At 35.6% G+C, this 21,010-nt stretch overlaps 1 protein-coding gene across 2 annotated transcripts in view; it reads left to right on the top strand.

The window, feature by feature from the left end:
* DCDC1 (doublecortin domain containing 1) overlaps positions 1 to 21,010 on the top strand; it is a 381,054-nt gene that overhangs the window by 300,460 nt on the left and 59,584 nt on the right. For both annotated transcript variants that reach the window (XM_064492479.1, XM_064492478.1), the window contains one exon: positions 18,263 to 18,386. In XM_064492479.1, coding sequence (XP_064348549.1) covers positions 18,263 to 18,386 — 124 coding nt within the window. The remainder of the gene's footprint in view (positions 1 to 18,262; positions 18,387 to 21,010) is intronic.

Genomic DNA, 21,010 nt, shown 5'->3' on the forward strand with positions numbered 1-21,010 from the left:
TCATATATTTCTTTTTTAGTTAATATGGCAAATTACATTGACTGGTTTTCAAATGGTGAACAGGTCTTGAATTCCTATGATGAATTTCACTTGGTTATGTGCTGTTTCATCCTTTTTTAATTTTGCTGGATCTGATTTGATAATATTCTGTTGAGGAATTTCTGCCCCTATGACCATGGGGAATAATGGTCTGTAGTTTCTCTTTTGGATAGATTTTTGTTTGAGTTTGGTATTAGGATAATGTTGGCCTCATAAAATGAGCTAGGAAATATTCTTTTCTACATTCTGGAAAAGATTGTAAGGCATTCATAGTATTATTTCTTCCTGAAATGTTTGGAAGAATTCAGTGTATTTTGGAAAAGTAATTTTATGTAATTTCTTTACATGGGATTCCATTTTAATTTTTAATTAAAGCTTAGTTAGTATTCAGAAAAGTTAAACCTACTCTGTGGCTGAAAAATCAAAATTAACTTAGCTACTTTAGAATCTGGAAACTGAGTTGAGTTCACCATGATTTGTGCATTATACTGTGGGATGAAATTCAGTGGTTGTCTTCCTAGAATATAACACATAAAAATAAATTTTCTCTAATTTTATTTCAGAGTCTTTATATCAAGACTAATATTTAATATTGACAATGAGGAACTAGTAACTTTCCCTGAAATATTACACACTGTATTGCAAAATACCTGGAATCAAATGTCCAACTTTCGGATTTTTTGGTTTTTCAGTCTTCTTTGTGATGAAAAATGTCAGTCTTTCTTCAGCTTTGTGTCTCTCAGTACCATCATAGCCTCCCCATGCATCTGACAGTGTACCCCGAGGTCTGCTTGAGGTATGACTCAGCAAATCACCATGGTGATGGGAACAAGGGCCAGGCCAAGGAGGCATCAATTGTAACTGGGTAATAAGAGGGCTTTCTTTCTCCAAGCATGCTGCAGCCTGCTTTGGAGACCTGTCTTGAACAACTTGAGTCTGAAAAGTCGGATTGGTATCCATCTTTGGTAGGGCTGCCTCAGTGAACCTGGGTTTAAAGGATTCTTTGCAGATCAGATCTTCTACTTAGCTGCAGAGAGATTATCCTGTTGAGCATCTGGTCTTTGTTTTATCTTCAGTCCTTATTTCTTCACCACAAGGGGTTAACCTTTAGCCGGACTGGCACCATTTCAGGGCATTTAGGATTTTAAGTTCAACATATGGATAAGTTTCAATTAAAAATATAGTAGAACATTTAAGAAAATGACTTGATGTTCCTCATTTTATAGTTAACATATATTGAAATGAGATCTTACAGAAACAAGCATAATTTTATTTATGTCTTTCATATGGTAACCTTAAGAGAGAGCATTTTGTATCTTTATTCATTTGTGTAATATTTCTTTCTTAGAAAACTTGAGTCAGGAACCAGATCCCTTTCATATTTGTTTCCCCAGCAACAGTGTACAGCACATAACAGGGGCCAAGTGATGCTTGTTGAATGAATAATAAACATCTAGATAAAGTATATGGTTTTCCCTCTTCTTGTTTTATCCTTAATTTCCATTCTCAGTAAGTTTAAGTTTTCCCCCAAAATGTTATATGGAACTGTTTTCTTTTTCTAACGTGCTTGCTATGGATATCGGAGAGAATACTATTTACTACCCATTTTATTTAGAAAAAATTTACTTGTGTGTTTATTGGTAAAATATTTCCTAAATAAACCTCTTTTGGTGTCATGCATACCAGATACCTCCAGAGTCTGTTTTTTTGTTTGTTTGTTTTTTGTTTTTCAAGCTGGAGAAGACAAGACAATGAGAAGAAAGAAAGAAGAGATCAGGTGTGCAGGTTTGTACACCTGGTTTGTGTTGGGTTTAGAGTGACAACAGATCTTAGTGGCATGATGGGCCCTAAATGAGTATCTCATCTAAAGCTTCCTAATTCAGGCCATCCTGACCCAGCAGCCACTGATTTTTTCCTTCGCATTAGACTTGAGAGCCTTACTGATTTTCACCAGCAATACAATTCAGTGTTTAGAGTCAGACATCTAGCATCCTGACATTTTGCTTATTGAGAGTGTCCACCAAGCCCAGTAACCTTGCATTGGACCCGTTTGCCTCTGTGTTGGTTCCTTTCTGCAGCCACACTTACTCCCAGGTGTCATGCCTCCCTCCTCCTTTCATGCTGCTCCCTCCTGTCTGCCCTGAAGGTCCTGGGCTCTCATTACAGCCCGCACCTGCTGCTTCAGGCCGGCCTCCTCATGGTGGATACCAGGGATGTCCCTCAGCCCTCCCTCCGCAAGCCATTTGTCAACTGCCGCACTCCCTGGCAGCACCTATTTTTATGCCAGCAATATTACAGCTTTCTCACATCAGCTTCTCTTTGTAACTCTCACTTAAGTGTGGCTGTATTATCCTAGGAAGCTTCCCACCCCAGAATTATTTTGGAATGGCATAATTTCAAGTCTACTGGCCTGGAAAATGTCACAAGAATGAGGAGTTCTCACCCATGTTACTTGCTCGAACATAACTTTGCTTCACTGCACTTGTGTGATTAGCGTTAGTGAAACTGTCTATTTGTGGCATGTCTTTACTAAATAACTCTTTAAATACAATTCCACTATGTAAATAGCTTAATACAGTTAATAAGAAGAAAATAAACATAGAATTGTATTATAAAAATACATGTGCTTTATTATTAGTGGAATCCAAATGTTCTCAAACCTTGTTAGCTTCGGGTACAAATAAGGTCACACTGCAAATGACCACATTTCCTGGCAAACAGCCTTGCCTGCTAACTGGAGCACCTTAGCCCTTCTTGCTTTTCTTTCCTATGTCTCCTTGGTTATTCCTGAGCATATCCACAGTGCTTTATATATATTTATGGGTAGTCCTCTTGTCTCTCATACTCTTTGGCTATAGCTTCCTTGTTGAGAACATATACCGCCAAAGAAGGATCTTACCTGTACTACAGGTGCGTCCTTGACCACATGGCTTCACTGCTCCTGGGAGCATCTTCCAGTGCATCTCAACACTACAAATACCTTAAGATGCCAAAAAGTGCTGTGCCCCCTTCAGTCTGCATAGTGATGACACTAGGTTATGCTCCTTGGAAAGCATGCATTTAAATGAGATCTTACAGACGTAAGAATGATTTTATTTTTGTCTCTCATAAAACACCTAAGGCATCTTACATTACACACACATATTTGACTGCATACATAGGTTCTGCTATAGTTGACAACCCAGCTCTGGGATGCCCTTTGTCAGTAAGATTCTGAAGCAATATTAATGGTGCTTTGTATTTTTACAACATCTCTTGAGACAACATCTCCTTCACGTCAACAATTTCTTTCTTGGCAGGCTTTGGAGCTGCCTGGGTTAGTTTGGATTCTCTCGTTTCTTTGAGTGTATGAGTGCTCAATTCTGGAACAGTGTTCACTCACATTAAATATTGAAAAATAACTGCTTTTTCTGTGCCATGTGACATAGCTCTTCCAGTTGACATTTCTTTGTTCTTATGTGATCTTTCAAAGCATTTGACACCTTTAACCTCATACTTCCTACTTGTGAAACACTTTCATCTCTTGACCTCTCTCCTACCACGTTGAACGCTCCTTTTCAGTCTCTTTAACTGTCTGCTCTTTTTGCTTTTGTTCTAGCTCTTAACATTGAGTGCCACAGGGCTCTGTCCTCTGACCTCTTCTCTTCTACCTCTGTACTCCGTGGATGGTCTCATCTGCTCCCGAGGCTTGAAATGCCATCAAGATTCCAGCGATTCCCAAATCCATAGCTCCAGTCCCAACCTCTGCAGGCTCATAGATCCAATTTCATACAACAGACATTTCCGTTTGGAGGTGTAACTGGAATCTCAGACTGAACATACCCCAATTAGAGAGGTTATTTTCCTTTCTCAGACTTGCCCCTCTTCCAGTCCTCTCCATCTGTCCTCAGGCCAGACACCTGGGCATCTCTTCACTTCGTTTTCCATCACCAGCCCCATCTCAATACCTCATGCATCCTCAAGTTCAACTGATGAAGCTTTCATTTATTTCCATGCCTAGATCTAGAGTCTGTCCATTTATTTTGATTTCTCTTAGTCCTGGTTGCCATCATCTGTTCTATAGCAGCTGATTCCTACCTGCTCTTTCTGCTTGTTTTTGCCCCACTACCATCCATTCTCCATTAGCAACCAGAGTCATTCATTTTTAAATGAACATTATATGTCACTCTCATCCTTAACACTCTCCATCATGTTTAGAATAAAATCTCAGCTTACTATCTTGGCCCACCAAACACTACAAAGTCTGGCTCCTGCCCACCTCTGTGACTGCTGTCCCCACCCAACTCTGCTCCAGCCTACTAGCTCTCCTCCTGTTCCTGGAACATAATAAGCTTTTTTCCATCTAGTGCTATTGCTCCAGCTGTTCCTCTGGCCCCAAATACTCTTCCCATGAGCTTTACATGGCTCTTTCTGTCTTGCCATTCAAATCTCAGCTTAAATGTAGCCTCCTAAGAGAAGTCTTCCCTGATAGCCCCACATAAATTAGTTACACAATCACTCTCTATCATGATAACGTATTTTAATTTTCTGCATAACACTTACCATTTTCAGACCTTCTTTATTTGTTTGTTGTTTATAAGCTCCCTGAGAGCAGTAAACTTGTCTGTCCTGTTCATGGCTATATCCCAAGTACTCAGAGCAGTACTATAGACACTCAAGAAATACTTATTTGAAAAAAAAAAAAAGAGAAATGTTTATTTGAATGACTGAATTTCATTTATGATTTTCTCTATACAATTATATATATATATACATATATATTTAGAGAAATATATGCATATATATGCATCTCTTTTTTTTTAATACAGTAGGAGTTATTTTTGGTAGTTACTTCATAAAGAATACCATTCTTTTGAATGGTATTTTTCAGTACAGTGAGTTCCAGTTATGAGCAGAGCTGTTTTTATTCTTATGTGTATTTTGAATGCTTAAATGGATCAGTTTTTTCCCTTCCTGAAAAAGAGACTACTGATTGTCTGCCCAAACTCCATTCTTTGCTCTTCTTTCATTATTAAAGGTAGAAATGTATCTAGTTCAAATACTAAATACCCTAGTCTCCACTGCAGATACAGGTGTCCCCTCCTATAAAAAGTGGAAGTCATTAGGTGAAGTTATTGGATAACAAATTTAAAAGGTTTTGACTGAGGTATTAAGCAGATACCTTTTTACTCTTACCTTTTTCTTCTTGCTGCTTGGAAAATGGCCATGATGACTAGAGCTATAGCAACCATTGTGTGATCATGAGACAACCACAAGGAAAAGATACAAGAATAGCAGAGAGAAAGGAAGGTAAAGTCTAGATTTCTAATGACTTAATAACTTTCACATCAATTAGACTGCTAATTTCTTGATTTATGAATAAAAGAAAAATAAATTACTATCTAAAATAAACTATTATATATATTAATCCACTATTATTTGAGTTTTCTGCCATATGGCTGAGCCTGATAATAATTTCTCTCTGCAAGTAAAAATATGCCATCCTTTGAAATTTGAGTCTATTAGAAAATCAATTTTAGTAAATTATTTCATAAATTGTTCTGTTTGTTAATTTTACGTAACTTATTCAATTTGGGAATTTATTTCTATAAATGTTGTTTTCCATGTTCTCATTTATGAGAGATCCTGTGGCTTAATGAGGAGGATGCGGTCTTTGGAGTCAAATGATCATGGTCATTTGAAACTTAGCCTTGTCACTTATGTGATCTCTGGCAAGTTTCTTAATTTGTCTGAACCTCACTTCCCCATATCATTAATACTCCATACAATTTTACAAGAATAAAGTGAAGTGAGAGAAACATTCTATCTCTTGTTTGAGATTGCGCTTCTATACAGATGTCTACATGTGTAAAAAGTCATTGACTATACATTTAAGGTTTACAACTTACTTTATGTAAGTTATGTTTTAATTTTAAACAACTGGCAAAAACAGGCATTCCATAAATGGAAAAAGAGAAACCCACAAAATATAATATTTCAATATGATTATCTTATTTCTATAATAAAAAGATAATCATTCTAGGGGGTATTTACAGGTATTTTAATTTTTAAATTCAGAAACTGAGATGAATGCATTCTGCCAGAAGTGTTCACATGTAATATGACACACTGAAGTTTCCTTTACTAATTTCTGACTCTCCTACAGTTCTTTACCCTAAGATCTATAAGATTCACAATTATTGCCAAGATGTATTGTGATTTTTTTCCCTGTGCTGAAGTTTTAAGGTTTGAGAAGCAGAATCCAAAAATTGTGCTTTTCATTAAAATTAGGGAATCAGTGTCCCCTTCCTTGGAATGGTTACCAAGGAATGATTGTTCAGATGGAAGGAGGGGTCATCTGATTTCTGTAAAAAAGACGGTGGCCAAGATTAAATGTGTGGGCTGTGAGACTCTGTTTCCAGGAGCACTGAATTCCCGCTCTGCTCCTCATAGGACCAACTTTATTTCTTCCCTAAGTTTGTGAGTTACCATCCCTAAAGACTTTCTCCTTCTCCAGTCCCTTGTCCCATTGTCCCCAAATGTACTCCATCAATGCATGTGCAAGCAGCTCCCCCTGTCATTTGGGAGGTGCCAGTTTACTTCTGTGAGAGACAAGCTGGTTTTCACATTACACTGGCAACTATCCTGGGCTTTAAAAAAAACAGCCGTGTGGTTGCCAGCTGACCTGCTTTCAACCAAACAGCTGCTGTGTAAAGTCAGGGGTAAAGTTTGCAAATCCTTGGGGATTGAGAGTTGCTCAACACCCACCTTTGCTTGAGAATATGAAATGTCCAGGTTATGAGCTATGTGAATTGCTTCAACTTCCTATGGAATCACAGCAGATGATGTTCTGTGCTGGCTAGTTGAAACCAAAGATCAGACTAGACGGATGTGCATATGCTTCAAGAGTTGTATGAATCTGGGTATTCTATTCCTCATCCACTGCTCACCAGTCTAAAATTAGTGATTTGTGTGTGTGTGTGTAGGGTGGGGGGAACACCTGTCTTTCCCAGGTTATTTTTGAACTAAGACAGTGAGAAGATAAACAGGAATCTTTTTTGTGGAATATGGTGTTGAGTGGTGTATTTTTGTTGGTGAGGGAGAGAGGAAACCCATGACATAGTTCCATACACACATGCTCCCCCACACACACACTCACAGAGAGCCATCTTACATGGAGTGCCTGTAACTATGGATTTAGATATCTTTATTTCTGTCTTCGTGAAATAAACTCTAAAAACCATGGAATAAACTCCATTTATTTTTGCTCTTTTTACCTCCTCACCTGTACGCTGCACAGTAATTTAGCTCCCCAGGACAGCTTTTAAGATTCTAATCTTGTTCCTGTCCAGCACTTTTCTCACAGCAGTGAGGAAAGGATTGGCATTCCTCCACTATTGTATATAAAGGAGAATCCGTTCCTGGAAATAAGAGCATTGTTTATGTTGAAATTCCCTTAGCTTAGCTGAACCTTCGATTATATCGCCCATTCAGATAACCAGATTTTTACCCCCTGTGATCTGTTTCCATTCTCAGAGAATTGTCAACAATTTATTTCTGCTCTGGCGATTATTTTCGTGAGTGAGAGGAAAAGAGACATCTGGGAAGATTTTGATAACTGAGTCATGTATATAAAGCTCTAAGCACACTTTTAAAAGACACCATATGAGAAAATATAGCTTGTGCTAAAAAATAGCAAATTGAACTAAGTTACTGCTGAGGTAGGCATTTATAAGCTGTGACTATTTATATGAATCACACTGTTAACTTGATTCCAGATATCATGGAAAACATCTTAATTTGCAGTTCATAAATCTGAAGAATATTATTAATCAGAAAAATCCAATATGATTTTTATAATTTATACTGGGTCCCAAATGCAAAGAAATAATTCTATTAATTTCGTGGAAGTTTGCTGAATTTAGAAACAGATTGTGTAGACTTCAAAGTGCTATGTCAATCTTATGCAGCATATTGACAATATAAACCCCCATCACAAACTAAGGTTTGTCATTTAATTCTGTGACATTTTGTTTCCTCTATATATTTACTCTATTTATTAGACACTTTCATCTGGAAGCATTAGAAAGTTGGCAAAGACATGTAATGGTTAGTATATTTTGCTTAATGGGAAACATTTCTGATTATGCATTCAGAAATGGGGAAAATATTGCTTCATATGCTGTCATTCCCATTGCTGAATATGTACAAAGACCAGAGAATATTCAGAGCAAAGGAAATTTTTTATTTTGTTAAGTTCCATGTTTATGGCATTGTGTACAAAATGCACATAAAAGCATTTTCTTATCTATTCCTGTTATATTAGATAAGTTCATGCCCTGCTCTTAGCATTTTCCAACACAGCTGTAGAGTAGTTTAAAGCCTATTTTTTAAATAAGTGATGCTCAATTTGTCTTTGATGATCCGGATGATTCAGGTGAGATGGGAGCACGGTCGGGCCCTTATTTGCATAAAAATTAATCACAGAAAAATGTAAATTGATAAAATTTTGCCTGGCTTTTTCCCCCTATTTGAGAACCTGGGGATGGCTCCCAGAAGCAATCATCTCAGTATGGGGCCGCATTGGATGCTGTACAAATGATCACATTTGTGTTGAATACTCACTCATTTAAATGTCAGCACTGATGGGGCGGTACATCAGTAGAAAAAATGAAAAATAAATACACAGCAGCTGAAGACTATCAGATCCATGGGCACTTTTTAGAGATACATGATCTAATGTGAAAAAATTGCAGATTAATTATCCTTTTTGCAAAATGGTAATTGTTTTAGTATCACACCAGAAAAAAATCTGCAATTTATTTGGAATCAAACAAAAAACAGTAATGTTAAATACGTCATTACATCATTGTGTTTATTAGAAGCCTGCAATTAATTCCTAAGGCTCCTTAGGTCTTTAAAGCTGCATAAAATGAAACAAAAGAATGTTGCCATTGATTTTCAAACAAATGCTTATCTTTCAAATCAGTCTGACTTGTGTGAAAAAGGAGGTAATGTTATGAAGTTTGGTAGATATTGTGGATTAACTTAATTTCATTGTGCTGCTGACATTTCTGATAATATCTTCACAGATCCTGTTAAAGTTGCAGTGTTAAAATTTGAAGGTTTTTGTTCAATGGTGTGTAACTTTAACTCACTGTTAAAGAACTTGTGAAGTGTATTCCTAACAAAAGATGCTTTAGGAAAAAACAACAGCAATACTAATAATAGGGAAAATAGAAACTGCTTGTGAGACCCTCAAAATAGAAATCCTTTGAACTGCTTTTAGTGCACCATTAACATGCATGTAATTAATGTGGATATTTGAGATTAAGAATTTATATTTAGCTGTTTTATGGAAAATAATAAAATCCTAAAATTTTCTTAAATAAAAACAGGTATAAGTCATGTCATTTCATTCTAAAAGATGAGTGGATAGCATTATTATTATTACTATTTTTACAGTTTATGCAATCCATTTATGTTTGTTTCTGGGTAACTCTCCTTGGCGCTGCTTTGGTGTTCTCGGTGTATGGTTTACATGAAACATTCTTACACAGATGGAGATTAGGTTCATTCTTATTATTCTATAACTTTAGCATAGATTAAAATATTTGAAACATTGAGCACATCTTCATTAGCCAGGGAAGAAAAAGTTAAAACATAGCTTTTCCACCTGCTGACTTATAAAACTCCCATTGAATTAATGTTCCATTAACCAAAGTCAATTGTGGAAACACTAGAAATATTTTGAGATAGTTGAAATCCAATGTTATTACCAGAGTTGCTTTGTAGTTAGCTTAGAGAATAGCCTCTAAAATTTAAATTGACCGACATTTAGAGACCATGCCTGTTTTTGAGATTCAGTATAATTTGTTATATAATGAGAATAGCTAACACCATGGGTAACAAAGTCACCATTTATGTTATTTAACAATAACATAACATTTAACTTGGGAAGTCAGCCTTTCCAGAGTGCTGACTATGGGGTGGACGCTGTTCTGTTACTTTACAAATAATGATATGTTTAATCTTTATAACAACTCACTGATGTAGGTGTCTTGTTATCCCAAGAGTGACATATCCAAGGTCACCCAGCTAGTCAGAGGTGAAGCCAAGATTTAATCCCAGGGGTCTGGCATCAGACTGCTTGCTCTCAACTACTCTGCTCTGCTGACAAATGCCTGGTGTGCACCTCTAGGTGCCAGGTCTGCTGCCAGGTGGAGTTTTGGCAAGAGAAAGTGCTTTATTTATGTGACGTTAGAACTTTCTTTTTATAATTGAAGCCTGAATCTATTTTATATCAAAATGTGTTGGGTGACACATTTAAAATTTTTATTTGATCAATAATTTTGTCTTAAAAAGTTACATTTTGTGTCATTATTAGACTAAAATTAAATAAATACCTTAAGATATCTCATGACAGTCTCTCTTTTTCTGGACAACGATATGACTGTTGAGATGAATCATTAAAGGCACTAAAGAGGTCCTTGTGCAACCTGACAGGCTTTGCTATTGTCAGAATCTCTGGGAAAGCCCATGTGCCCCCATTCATTTCTCTTTCCCTGGTATAGTTCATTAGTTCATGTTAGGGCATTACTTTCATTTGTTTATCCATAATGTAACTATCCATGCATCCATGCATCTACCTATCCAGCCATCCATTTATTCAGCCAAGCTTCCCCTCACATTCATTTGCATGTTGGGATAAAAGCAACCCTTTTATCTTATGATAAAATAGAGACTTCATGCCCATGGCCCACCCATCTTCTCTTCACAGCCTTAGCTGTATCTAATACTTAATGGACATGCAAAATATACAGACAGCCCCCTTGTCCAATATCTGCTCCACACCAAGCAGAGCAGTCCCTTGGCCAGCTTTCAATACTAGGGGCTGCATGCCGGCAGGAGGTTTGCAATCAGGATAGAGCTGAGGAGAAGGCTGTTCCACTCCCTGGAAGCAAGTTTGGGGCTATTTAGCCAAGGAACCCTAAGATCTCAGAGAATTGTCTGGAAGTGGAGAGGAGGCTCATGGATTCCTTGGCTCCATGCACTCCTCACCCACTGAGTGAAGCAGGAGGAGGGTAAAAGTGAGGTCCAGGGCAGAACCACTGGTTGCCCAGGTCTCCATTTAGTACTACATCCTACAACTGTTTATTCAGTTCAGGATCTGTGCTGATGCTGTTCTAGGCACTGGGGATGCCCTGAAACAGAACAGTCAGAGTCCCCATGAAATTTACAGTCTAGTAGACATAGACAGCATTTCTTATACACTGAATTTTATGTTACTTAACAGTATCACACTGTGACAAATGTAGGATTGTTCACGTGTGTTTTAATATTAAGAGTTTCCTCTGTATAATGCACTGCATTGATCCTTGTTATTTGATTACATGTGTGGACTTCCTATTAATATTTATTCTTTTAACAGTGTTCTCATACCTCTTTCTTTCTTTTCTATAGCTAAGTGCTCTTGTCCTTTTCATTGGAACCTCACTGTGTTTTTCTTTCCCTCTCAGCTGCTTGTTCTTTTTTCCTCATCTGTTTCCTGGGATCTTTGTTTGACACAAAACTGAAATATGACTCACAATAGACAATCTGAAGACCTTAAAAGCTGTTTGGAAAAATATTCCTAAAGAGGAAATACTTACAAAAAGCAACCACCCAGTTCTACATGAGTGCCAATATCTTTGGACCCTTCCTGAATAGTGATGTAGTGATAACTAAAGTCCATCCCTTGATGCCCTTGGAGCCCACCCGGCACCCCCTTAGATCAGGCAAGTGGGGTCTGTCTTCTTCATGGCAATATTTCTGAAGACCTATCAATCACTGTCTCTAAAAGCATTTCTTGAAGAGGTCAGAGAAGGTGACCATTGGGCATACCAGTGGGTGAAGATCAAAGAAAGGAAAGGACAGGACAGGAATTGATGAAAGCAGCCATGAGAATAAGGAAAGAGATGAGCCGTCAATGGTAGTGAAAAGTTCCTCAGAGATGGATAGCAGAGAAAGCAGCAACAGGTTCAGAGGAAGCACAGGAAAAAGTAAAAGACTGGAGTCATGGAAATGACCGAGAGTATACTAGAAAGCTGATAGACCCTCCAAAGCTTTCAGGCTTATACAGAAGCTCACTTCTCTCTGCATGATGGTTTATAGATAGGGGGTACTAAGACCTGGTAGGCAGCCCTTCATTCTTATCATGTGGCTTCCACCTCTAGGTCTTAAGTGGCCGTTCCAGTTCTTGCTATCTCCCAGTCAGTAGGAAAAGGGATGGAAAAAAGGGACCGAGGAGGCACATGTCCAGTTGTTTTAAGGGTGAACTCTGTGAGTCACATCATATCCACTCCCAGCTTATTTGGCTGAAACTTTGATGTATGGCTACACCTCAATGCAAGAAATCTTGTCTTTAACTGGGTAGCCCTGCTCCCTTCTAAAAATCTATCATTACTGGAGAATTGATTTGGGGGATAACTATTCCTTCTTGATATGAATAAGTGGAGGCAATCAAGAGCCTTAAATGTTGAAACACTTTGCTTTAAGGAAAAGAATTGGCTAGACATAACTGAGACTGGGAAGTGAAAAGCTATAGACGTGAATCGCTCTCTTCTTGCTGGAACTCTGTGTCTTTGAAAATCAGACAGTGGAGCTATTACATAACACCGAAAGATTGTATTTTTTTCTCCATCTCTTGAAATGTCATCTTTCTTCTTCCCTTTCATTATCCCAAACTGTTTATCCTCCATGTAAACAAAATTCATGCATCCTTCCTCCACTCCAACAATTTCTTTCTATAATATTAAGCTTGTATTATTTTCTTTCCATTAGGTGTACCTGTTGTAACTCTTATTGAAAGTGCCGTTTTTCTCCATTACATATTGTCTTGTATTGTTTTCAGAAACTCTCCAGGTGTATAATTTTTGCTTCTTCCTAAAATGCTATAGTCTTCCTAAGGTAAGAAATCCTCTCTAACTTCTTTTGCATTCCCCATAGTGCCTAGCATTGTGTAGGGGAGAGACAGCAGGTGCTCAATAGACAGTTATTAATGTGCTTTATTTGGACAAAAATCTATACAGAAACTTGAGGTAGTGGATATCCCCAAACATCTCAAATACCAAAGCTAACCTATCAGGCCCAGATAGGTAGTAAATTAAACAGATTCAAGAACTTGAAGATGACATGGGGTTCCACCATAAGCAAGTATTTTGAAGGAAGAATTTTTTTGTTTGTTTACAAATCGTGCACTTGATGGAGATTTTACTGTAGCTGCAAAGAGAGCTTTGCTTTACAGAAGTATGAAACTCTCTGACTATGGGAGATAATGATAGGTTTTTAGTGCTGAATATAGATTACTTCTATGTATCCAGAATCTAAATAACCAGGAAGCTCAACCAACTAGAAAAACAAAACAAAATAGAGCAGGTCAAAGACTTTATTTTGAAAAGCAAACTTGCAAGAGATGTCAGGTGTGACTTCATATTCATCTGTATATCCATTTACTTTTCTATACTAAATACATACATATTCCTGGCAATTACCACTAATGTACTATAGGTTTCCACAGTATTTTATAATTGATGTTTTAAAAAATAACTTTGGATTGTGTTAAAAGGCTGAATTGATGATCTTCAATTGAGAGAAGTATAATATACAATTATGGAAATTATTATGAAACAAGTGTTCTTTCTAGGGTAATTGTTGGAATTATTTCTCACTCTTAAAAATTCCCAGTTATGCAAGATGGAAACATGGTCATTGAATTCTCCTTAGCCTTTAGTTGCCATTAAAATCTAGTCTTTGTCTTAAGTAATTTTCTAGTTATCAAAATAATGTAAAGAGATGGGGCAAATGGGAATATATAAAACAGAAGAACAAGTTCCAAGTGTATTTACTAGTTTCTACAAAATATCCCAGGAATAAAGTAGAATAATATTTAATATGCAAAAGTTACTTGATCTTTATAAATTTTGGCTTATAAATTAATAACACTGTAGTCTTCAGTGCCTTGTTTCTGTTAGCGAAAAATATTTAAGATTTAAATCTTAAAATAATTATTTGCATAAACTATTAAATTTAACTTCAATATTCAGTATGAGCTGCAAAATAAATGTAACTTAAATATTGATATAGTGGTATGAGGAAAAGCTTAGAGACTGATAGCTGATAGATTCAGGTTTCCAGTTATGTAGCTAATATTTTAACCCTTACACAGTGCTTAAGATTAGCTTGTGTGTGTAGTTTCTGATTTTGAATGATTTCTTTCCTGTCTAGAGGACTATACCCTTAGAAAGCTTCAAAACAATTCAAACCTGTGGGAATTTGTTGTTGGAATATTATTAAATCCCATCAAAGTAGGCCATTACTATTATTGCTACCATTTTTGCAATCTGCCCATTTCTTCTATCTTTTTCTTTTTTCAGGGTTGGGGTACTTAATGTTAGTCTTATAAACTGATTTCTAATAAGATCAGTGTATACAGTATATAATTGTTTTGTATAATGTGATTTCATGGTTTCTGAGGAGCTATGCAACTTTAATTATAGATGAATTCTAAGTGGTCTGATCTGTGGCTTAGATAAACTTAAAAAAATCGAACAATGACCAATTAAATACACAGGTTCTGGTGTAAAGCAGAGTTGAAGAGTTCTTTGACAGTTGTGGGATGTGACCCTGATTTTTACATGCATGTTTGTTAGAGACTGCTGATTTAAGTTTGAATTTGCCAGAGTATTTATAATTTACTGTATCATATCCAAATTATATATTGTATCATATTTTATTACTATGTTCATTACATTGTTGGCAACAATATAATTATGTCTTGATAGAATATGAAGAAAGACTATTTCTCTTCAACTGGGACACATTTGGGTTTCTTTTTATTTTGCTATTGATTTCCCAGAGTGCAGAATAATACCTTTCTGTACAGTCCTGCACAGTTTCTCAGAGCCTGCTACAATGCTGAAGTTCTGTCAAAGGCACTGGACTCCAAAAACATTATCTAAGGTGTCTTTGTTTCCCATCCCTTCATAAGATTAATTGAATTGAGCATTCTGGTGGAGCCATGACTCCATTAATCAAACTTAAATTGATATGATCAACTCTGGACTTAGTTTTTGAGGGAAGAGGTGACTATCAACTGAAATGTTGAGCAATGATCCTAAGGTTTTTTTTTTTATTTTTCAGTTTCATATAAATCCAGGAGGATATTTTAACTTTGGTCATGTTTCTATCCATGGAGGTAGATACTCATGAAATATCAAATAGAATTTTACATTTAATGGAAAAGCAGGGTGAATAAAGTTACTATTTTAAATAAACAAAGTTGTCTTTGAACCTTATTTGATTACCTTGTAAGATGTTTGTGTGTGTGTGCTTTCAAGTAGGTCTTTCCAAAACATGAAATGTTTTGTTTTATATCATGTTTCTATTAAAAATGCCAATTGTTTCAGAACACTCTCCTCCATACTGAAGAGAAGGGAAAATATTAAATAAAAAAAATAAGCTCTCCGAGCATTGCATGAATCATTGTCGCCACCTAGTGCTGACTTTTAGGAATTAAGATGCCAAAGTCCTTACTGAAGCCGTAAAGTTCTAATTTATGTTATGCACATGTACAGTCATTATAGCTGGCCTGCTAGTGCCATTACAGTTAAGGGTCTGTCAGCTCTTCATTTATAAAACATAATTATTAAGAGGTCTATTGCTTTTACATAAATCCCACGCTGTGCTGGAACTCTGCAGTCGAATAGCCTTTGCTCTATGTGAATGTTTATTAACAGTGTAAGTTGAACTTGACCAGCTCCTTTCAAAGACATCCTGATGGGCTGAAGTTATATAGGCAGTGCAACCAAAAGGATTAATCTTTTCATCAACAACCTGTGCTTTACCTTATAGAAACAGCTTTACATGCATCAGATCAACAGACATCTAAAAACTCGATTCATGTGGCAGGCCCTGGGTTTTCATAGGGTATATTTCCCACCCAGTGGTATATGAGAGGAGACAGACAGTTTGGGGAGAAAGCCAGGATAAGCTGGTTTCATGGAAGTCAAATGAATTCAAATCAAGAAAGTCTTTTAAGAAGGAAGGAATGATCATGTTGGGCACTGCTGTTAGTTCAGTTATGTCTTAAAAAGACCTTTGGCTTTAGTGATGTTAAAATTCTGGTGGGGTAGTTTCATTGGAGTTTTAGAGATGAAAATTTGATTGGAATTAGCTTAAGAGAAAAAGGAAAGAGAAGAAGAGGAGATGAGTCTTTTAAGGAATTTTCTGTAAAGGAACAGAAAGAAATAAGGCAATAACTGGAGATGGACGTGGGGTATAGAGAAAAAAATTTTTTTAAGATACCAAGCTGTCAGACTTGCAGATGGAATGACCAGAAGGGCAGGAAAATTGATAGTTCAGGGCAGGAACAAAGTCTTAAGATGAGAGAGGATAAGGATCTAGGTGCAAGCAGAAGTGTTGACCTTAAATCAAATCACTGACTGCTCTAAGGTAGCAGGAGGTCAGGTTCTGTGTTGGTTAAGGAACACGTCTTTCTTACTACCACCATCCTTCAGTACCCAGGCACAAAGAACTTCCAGCAAGTTTAAGGGAAAGCTAGGCCCTTGAACGTAGGGTTGAATACTGCAAATGGTTCTGATGAGGCCAGGCAAGCTCAGGAAACTTTCAGGCTCGGATGACCGTCACGTGCACTAGAAAAAATTATAGCTGATGGGCTGCTTCTCTAGTCTCATTCACTAATCAGTGATTTATTACATTATAAATGTCCATCATTTCATTTGTAGACTGAGTATTACTTAGCTGTAGCGATTAATCTCTTGCCATAATGTTAAATTTTATTGGCTAATATTGATTTAGCAATTTCACATCTTTAATTGTAAGATAGTTGTATTGCTTAAATTACCAGTGACTGACTTTATTATGAAGCTTATCTCCCATTCATGGAATGAATTAGCTAGTTTTCTATATCGTTACGGTTTAGGATGTTTTATATAATACAAAAATGATCTGTTGAATGCTCTGTGAAGTTACATGAGCAAGACTGTATTTTCTATTTCAAATCTACAAGGTTTTAAAAAAATTTTTTCACCAGAAGTTTTGCATTCATTAACATAAATATGCATAATATACTCTTTTAATCTTCTCTGTGCTTAATATTTAGCTCATTTTTTTCTAGTTGGTTTGTATATTTTTAAAATCTAAATTTATTTGCATAAGGCTTGCTATTTTAATTTTTATTTCAAAAGCATTTCTTTGAACCATTCTACTGATATTCTATTTCCTAATTATTTATTTATATTTGAATGTTTACTGTTTTCTCTCATCTGTTTTCCATGGGATATATTTAAAACAAATTACTGAGTTCAATGCTTTATTAATTTCCTTTCTCTATTTAGCTCTTAATAAATAAGCATTTAACATTATGCACTTATCTTTGAATATAATTCTAAATGTATTCTTTAAGTTTTCATGATTATTATTTTCATTGCTTGCTGAATAATTTTTGATCATGTTATTTTTCCCCCTATCTGGTGTAATAGTATTTTGAAAGAGAGAATGTGTTTTTAAAATTATCTTGTGGTTGAAATAGCAAAATTTAAATTTTCATTTATATCTAATTTTATTCTGTCACTTGCCACAAAGTGTAGTTAGTTCAATTTTTATTTTAAAACTAAATTGAGGTTTACCTTGTTAGTATGTGGCAAATATTGCAAGTGTTTCAAGAATTGTTGAGAAAGACATTTTCTATTAATAAGCTAAAATGTCTATAACTAAATGGGCATACTTACATTTAATAGTTTTAGCTGTCAGATATTTTATGTCCTTATTTGTTACTTAAAAAAATTTACCTGGTAGTTCATCATCTGTTGGTGATGTAATGATATCTTCCACACTAATTGTGTGTCTGTTGATTTCTCTTTGAATGTCTAAAAAGTTTTGCTTGTTTTTTTTCTATGTTGGTACTGTTATTTGTGTCATTATTATAAATTGACTCTGCTATTTTACTTTGCCTTTTGCCTCAAATTTCACTGTCAGTTAAAACATTGCCATTTTTTTCCTGATTTTTTAAAGATATATTCTTTCATTAAAAATTACTTTTATGTTTCTTACATGCGGTAAATTATAGATTTGGGTTTTTAATTCAAACTCAGTTTTGCCTACTTAATAAGGAGTACTCAATGAATATTTTTTGAAGTGCTTTTTAACCTTGCTAAATTCTCTTTTGTCTTTTCTTTTGCTTTAGGTGGGCCATAAAACATGAAGGGACCAGTAAGCCAGGCCAGTGGAAACATTCCAGAGTTGAAAATTCTCTCTGGAATAAGCTTACTTACATGTGGCCAGTCCTACCCAGCGGCCAACTTAATGAGGTTGTATTGCTTTGTATAAGACATTGTTGTTGAGACTTATTTTAAGGCCCCAATATGTGGTCAATGTGTGTAAAAATTTCTATTCAGTTTTTGATTTACAGTTGTTAGATGCAAGTGATCAATTGATTATATTGTTCTGTCAATTAGAAAGATGCACTCAAGTCATTCATTATGGAATGAATATGGAATTTATCTATTTCTTCTTGTGCTCTGCCGAATTTTACTTCATATATTTTGAAATTTAGTTCTTAGATACACACATGTTCAGAAATATTACATCACTGTGGTGAACTGAAACTTTTATTGTTATGTAGACTTTGTAGTGCTAGTTTAAAGTTTTCAGTTAGTCAATACTAATACAACTACCTCAGCTTTGTTGTTGTTATCTGCCTTGCAGATCTTCTTTCTGTCCTTTTACTTTTGATATTTGTATGTTCTTCTGTTTTGAGGGGTCTCCAGTAACAGCATATAGTTAATTTTTAAAAATGTTTTGACAATCTTTATCTCTAAACTGAGGGATTTAATCTTTTCTATTTATTGTAATGACATATATATGGATTATTTTCTGCCTTTTCTCTGTTTCATTTTTCTCCATTTTTATATTTTAGATTAATTTTTTTCTTGTATTTTCGCCACCTACTAGATTAGAAATTGTGTCCTCTATTTTCATTCTTTTTTTAATTATTACTCTGAACATTTTAGCTTGCATATGTAAATGATCAAAATCTAAAGTTAACAAATATATTTACTCTTCTCTCAAATAGTTGAGGACATTACATTACTTTAACATCAGTTTTCTAATTTGTAATTTATACACTGTTATTGTCATGTATTTTAATTTTAATCTTTTAAAAATTTCCACAAGATATTAACATAGTTATATGTAGTTAATATTAATTTAGATTTACTCCTAATTTTTCTTCTTTCTTCTTACACCTCAGTCCTTCCAACTGGGGTTACTTCTCTTTTGCCTAATATACCCTTCTTTTAGTTATCAGTAGCAAACTTAGTTTTCACTTAGTCTACTTAAAAAATTATTTTTACTTTTACTTTTACTAAGCAAACTTAATCTTTTATTTTGCCCTCATTCGTGTAAGGTATTTTCACTTAGCAAACTGAAAACATAATAGCTGACTTCTACCTGTGGTTTGGATAGCCTGAGCCAGTGGTTAGATGAATTATGTGTCTAAAACTCAGGATTTGCAGTGTAGTGAGAGCCAACATGGAGCCAAAGGTGGAGGAGTAGCACAGAGAAACCAACAGGCCCAGCATACACCAAGAAAACTGAGAGCTGTGCTAGTTGTAGACTTTTCTTCAGAGGTTTAGGAAGGGCAGAGGTTAAAACCCAGAGAGCACAAAGAGTAGCTTACTCCTCAGCTGGAGGTGAGCAGGTGCCAGCAGGTTGCCCAGTGGCCAAAGAGGAGAAGAGGCACATCCTTAGAGGTCTCTGAGGATCCAGGACAAGTACCCACATATAGACTATGAACCCCTTTTCCCAATGGCGTATGGTTTATTGAACTTTCATCTAAACCCAGAAACCATGTTGAGGAAAGGGAAAGGAGGCTTATATCCTTGAAAAGAAATAATAGTCCTGGTAAGAAGTTTGAACCTTCAATTTGATTGAACATGCATCTAAAAGTACAGAGCTAAAAAGCAAACAAAAAGGGCTTTTCAAAATTGGAAGAAACTGGGACATTTCTCATTGGAATATCACATTTCCCACCCACCTAATAAGTTGGGAGTGGACAGGATGCCTCATAAGGAAGTGTACTTTCTCATATAGGGAAAGAGAGAAAATTATAATTATTGTAGATTTTACAGATATTGTGCTTACATTTTTTAACATCAATATACAAGTAAAGTAATTTAGTTAATTAATTGACTTAAATGATGAATGATAACTATATTAGGAAACCTAAGTTAACCAGGTTCCTTTTAACATTTACCTTAAACAAAATTAATATTTTTGATAACATTCTAGAGTTTGACAACCAGAAGATCTTAAGAATGAAAATGGGCTACTGCAAAGTTCCTAGCCATTCAAACAGAGCCGTAGCTTTTGGGTGGAATAGTTAAGAAGTCACCGTACTCCAACAGAACTCTGGCCTTGACTTGTAAACCGAAAGGAATGGACTAAGGCACTAAATTAGCTAAAGTGAGACAAATTGGCCATGTATTTCAAAATGACTCAGCCTAAGTGTCCTCTTATTTCTTGAAATGTTTGAGGAAGAAAATACATACTAGGCAGAGAACAGAGAGAGTTCTCATTCAAATTAAATGTACTCTATTTCACTTAAGTCTAGATTCCTTTTATGTAAATGAACCATATTTCCTTCCAGTCCCATTTCCACATTTTTAAGCAAAAGGATGATTTTATCTGTGTATCGTTAAGTACAATTAATCTTTTTCTTGGAAAGACTTTACATATAAATATATATAAATAGACTGTAATTAGGAAATGTGACATTCATATTGTGGGATTCAGAACACTTTGATCACTATAAGCATGTATGTTCACTTTATTCCAGATTTAATCTTCGAACTTTACTATTTGTCTAACCATTATTTATTATATGTTTAGGTAATGCAGACAGTGCAAGAAAGGAGATAGACATGGTCCCTAC

This window comes from Camelus dromedarius, chromosome 12 (assembly GCF_036321535.1).
Source record: "Camelus dromedarius isolate mCamDro1 chromosome 12, mCamDro1.pat, whole genome shotgun sequence".
NCBI classification, from domain to species: Eukaryota; Metazoa; Chordata; class Mammalia; order Artiodactyla; family Camelidae; genus Camelus; species Camelus dromedarius.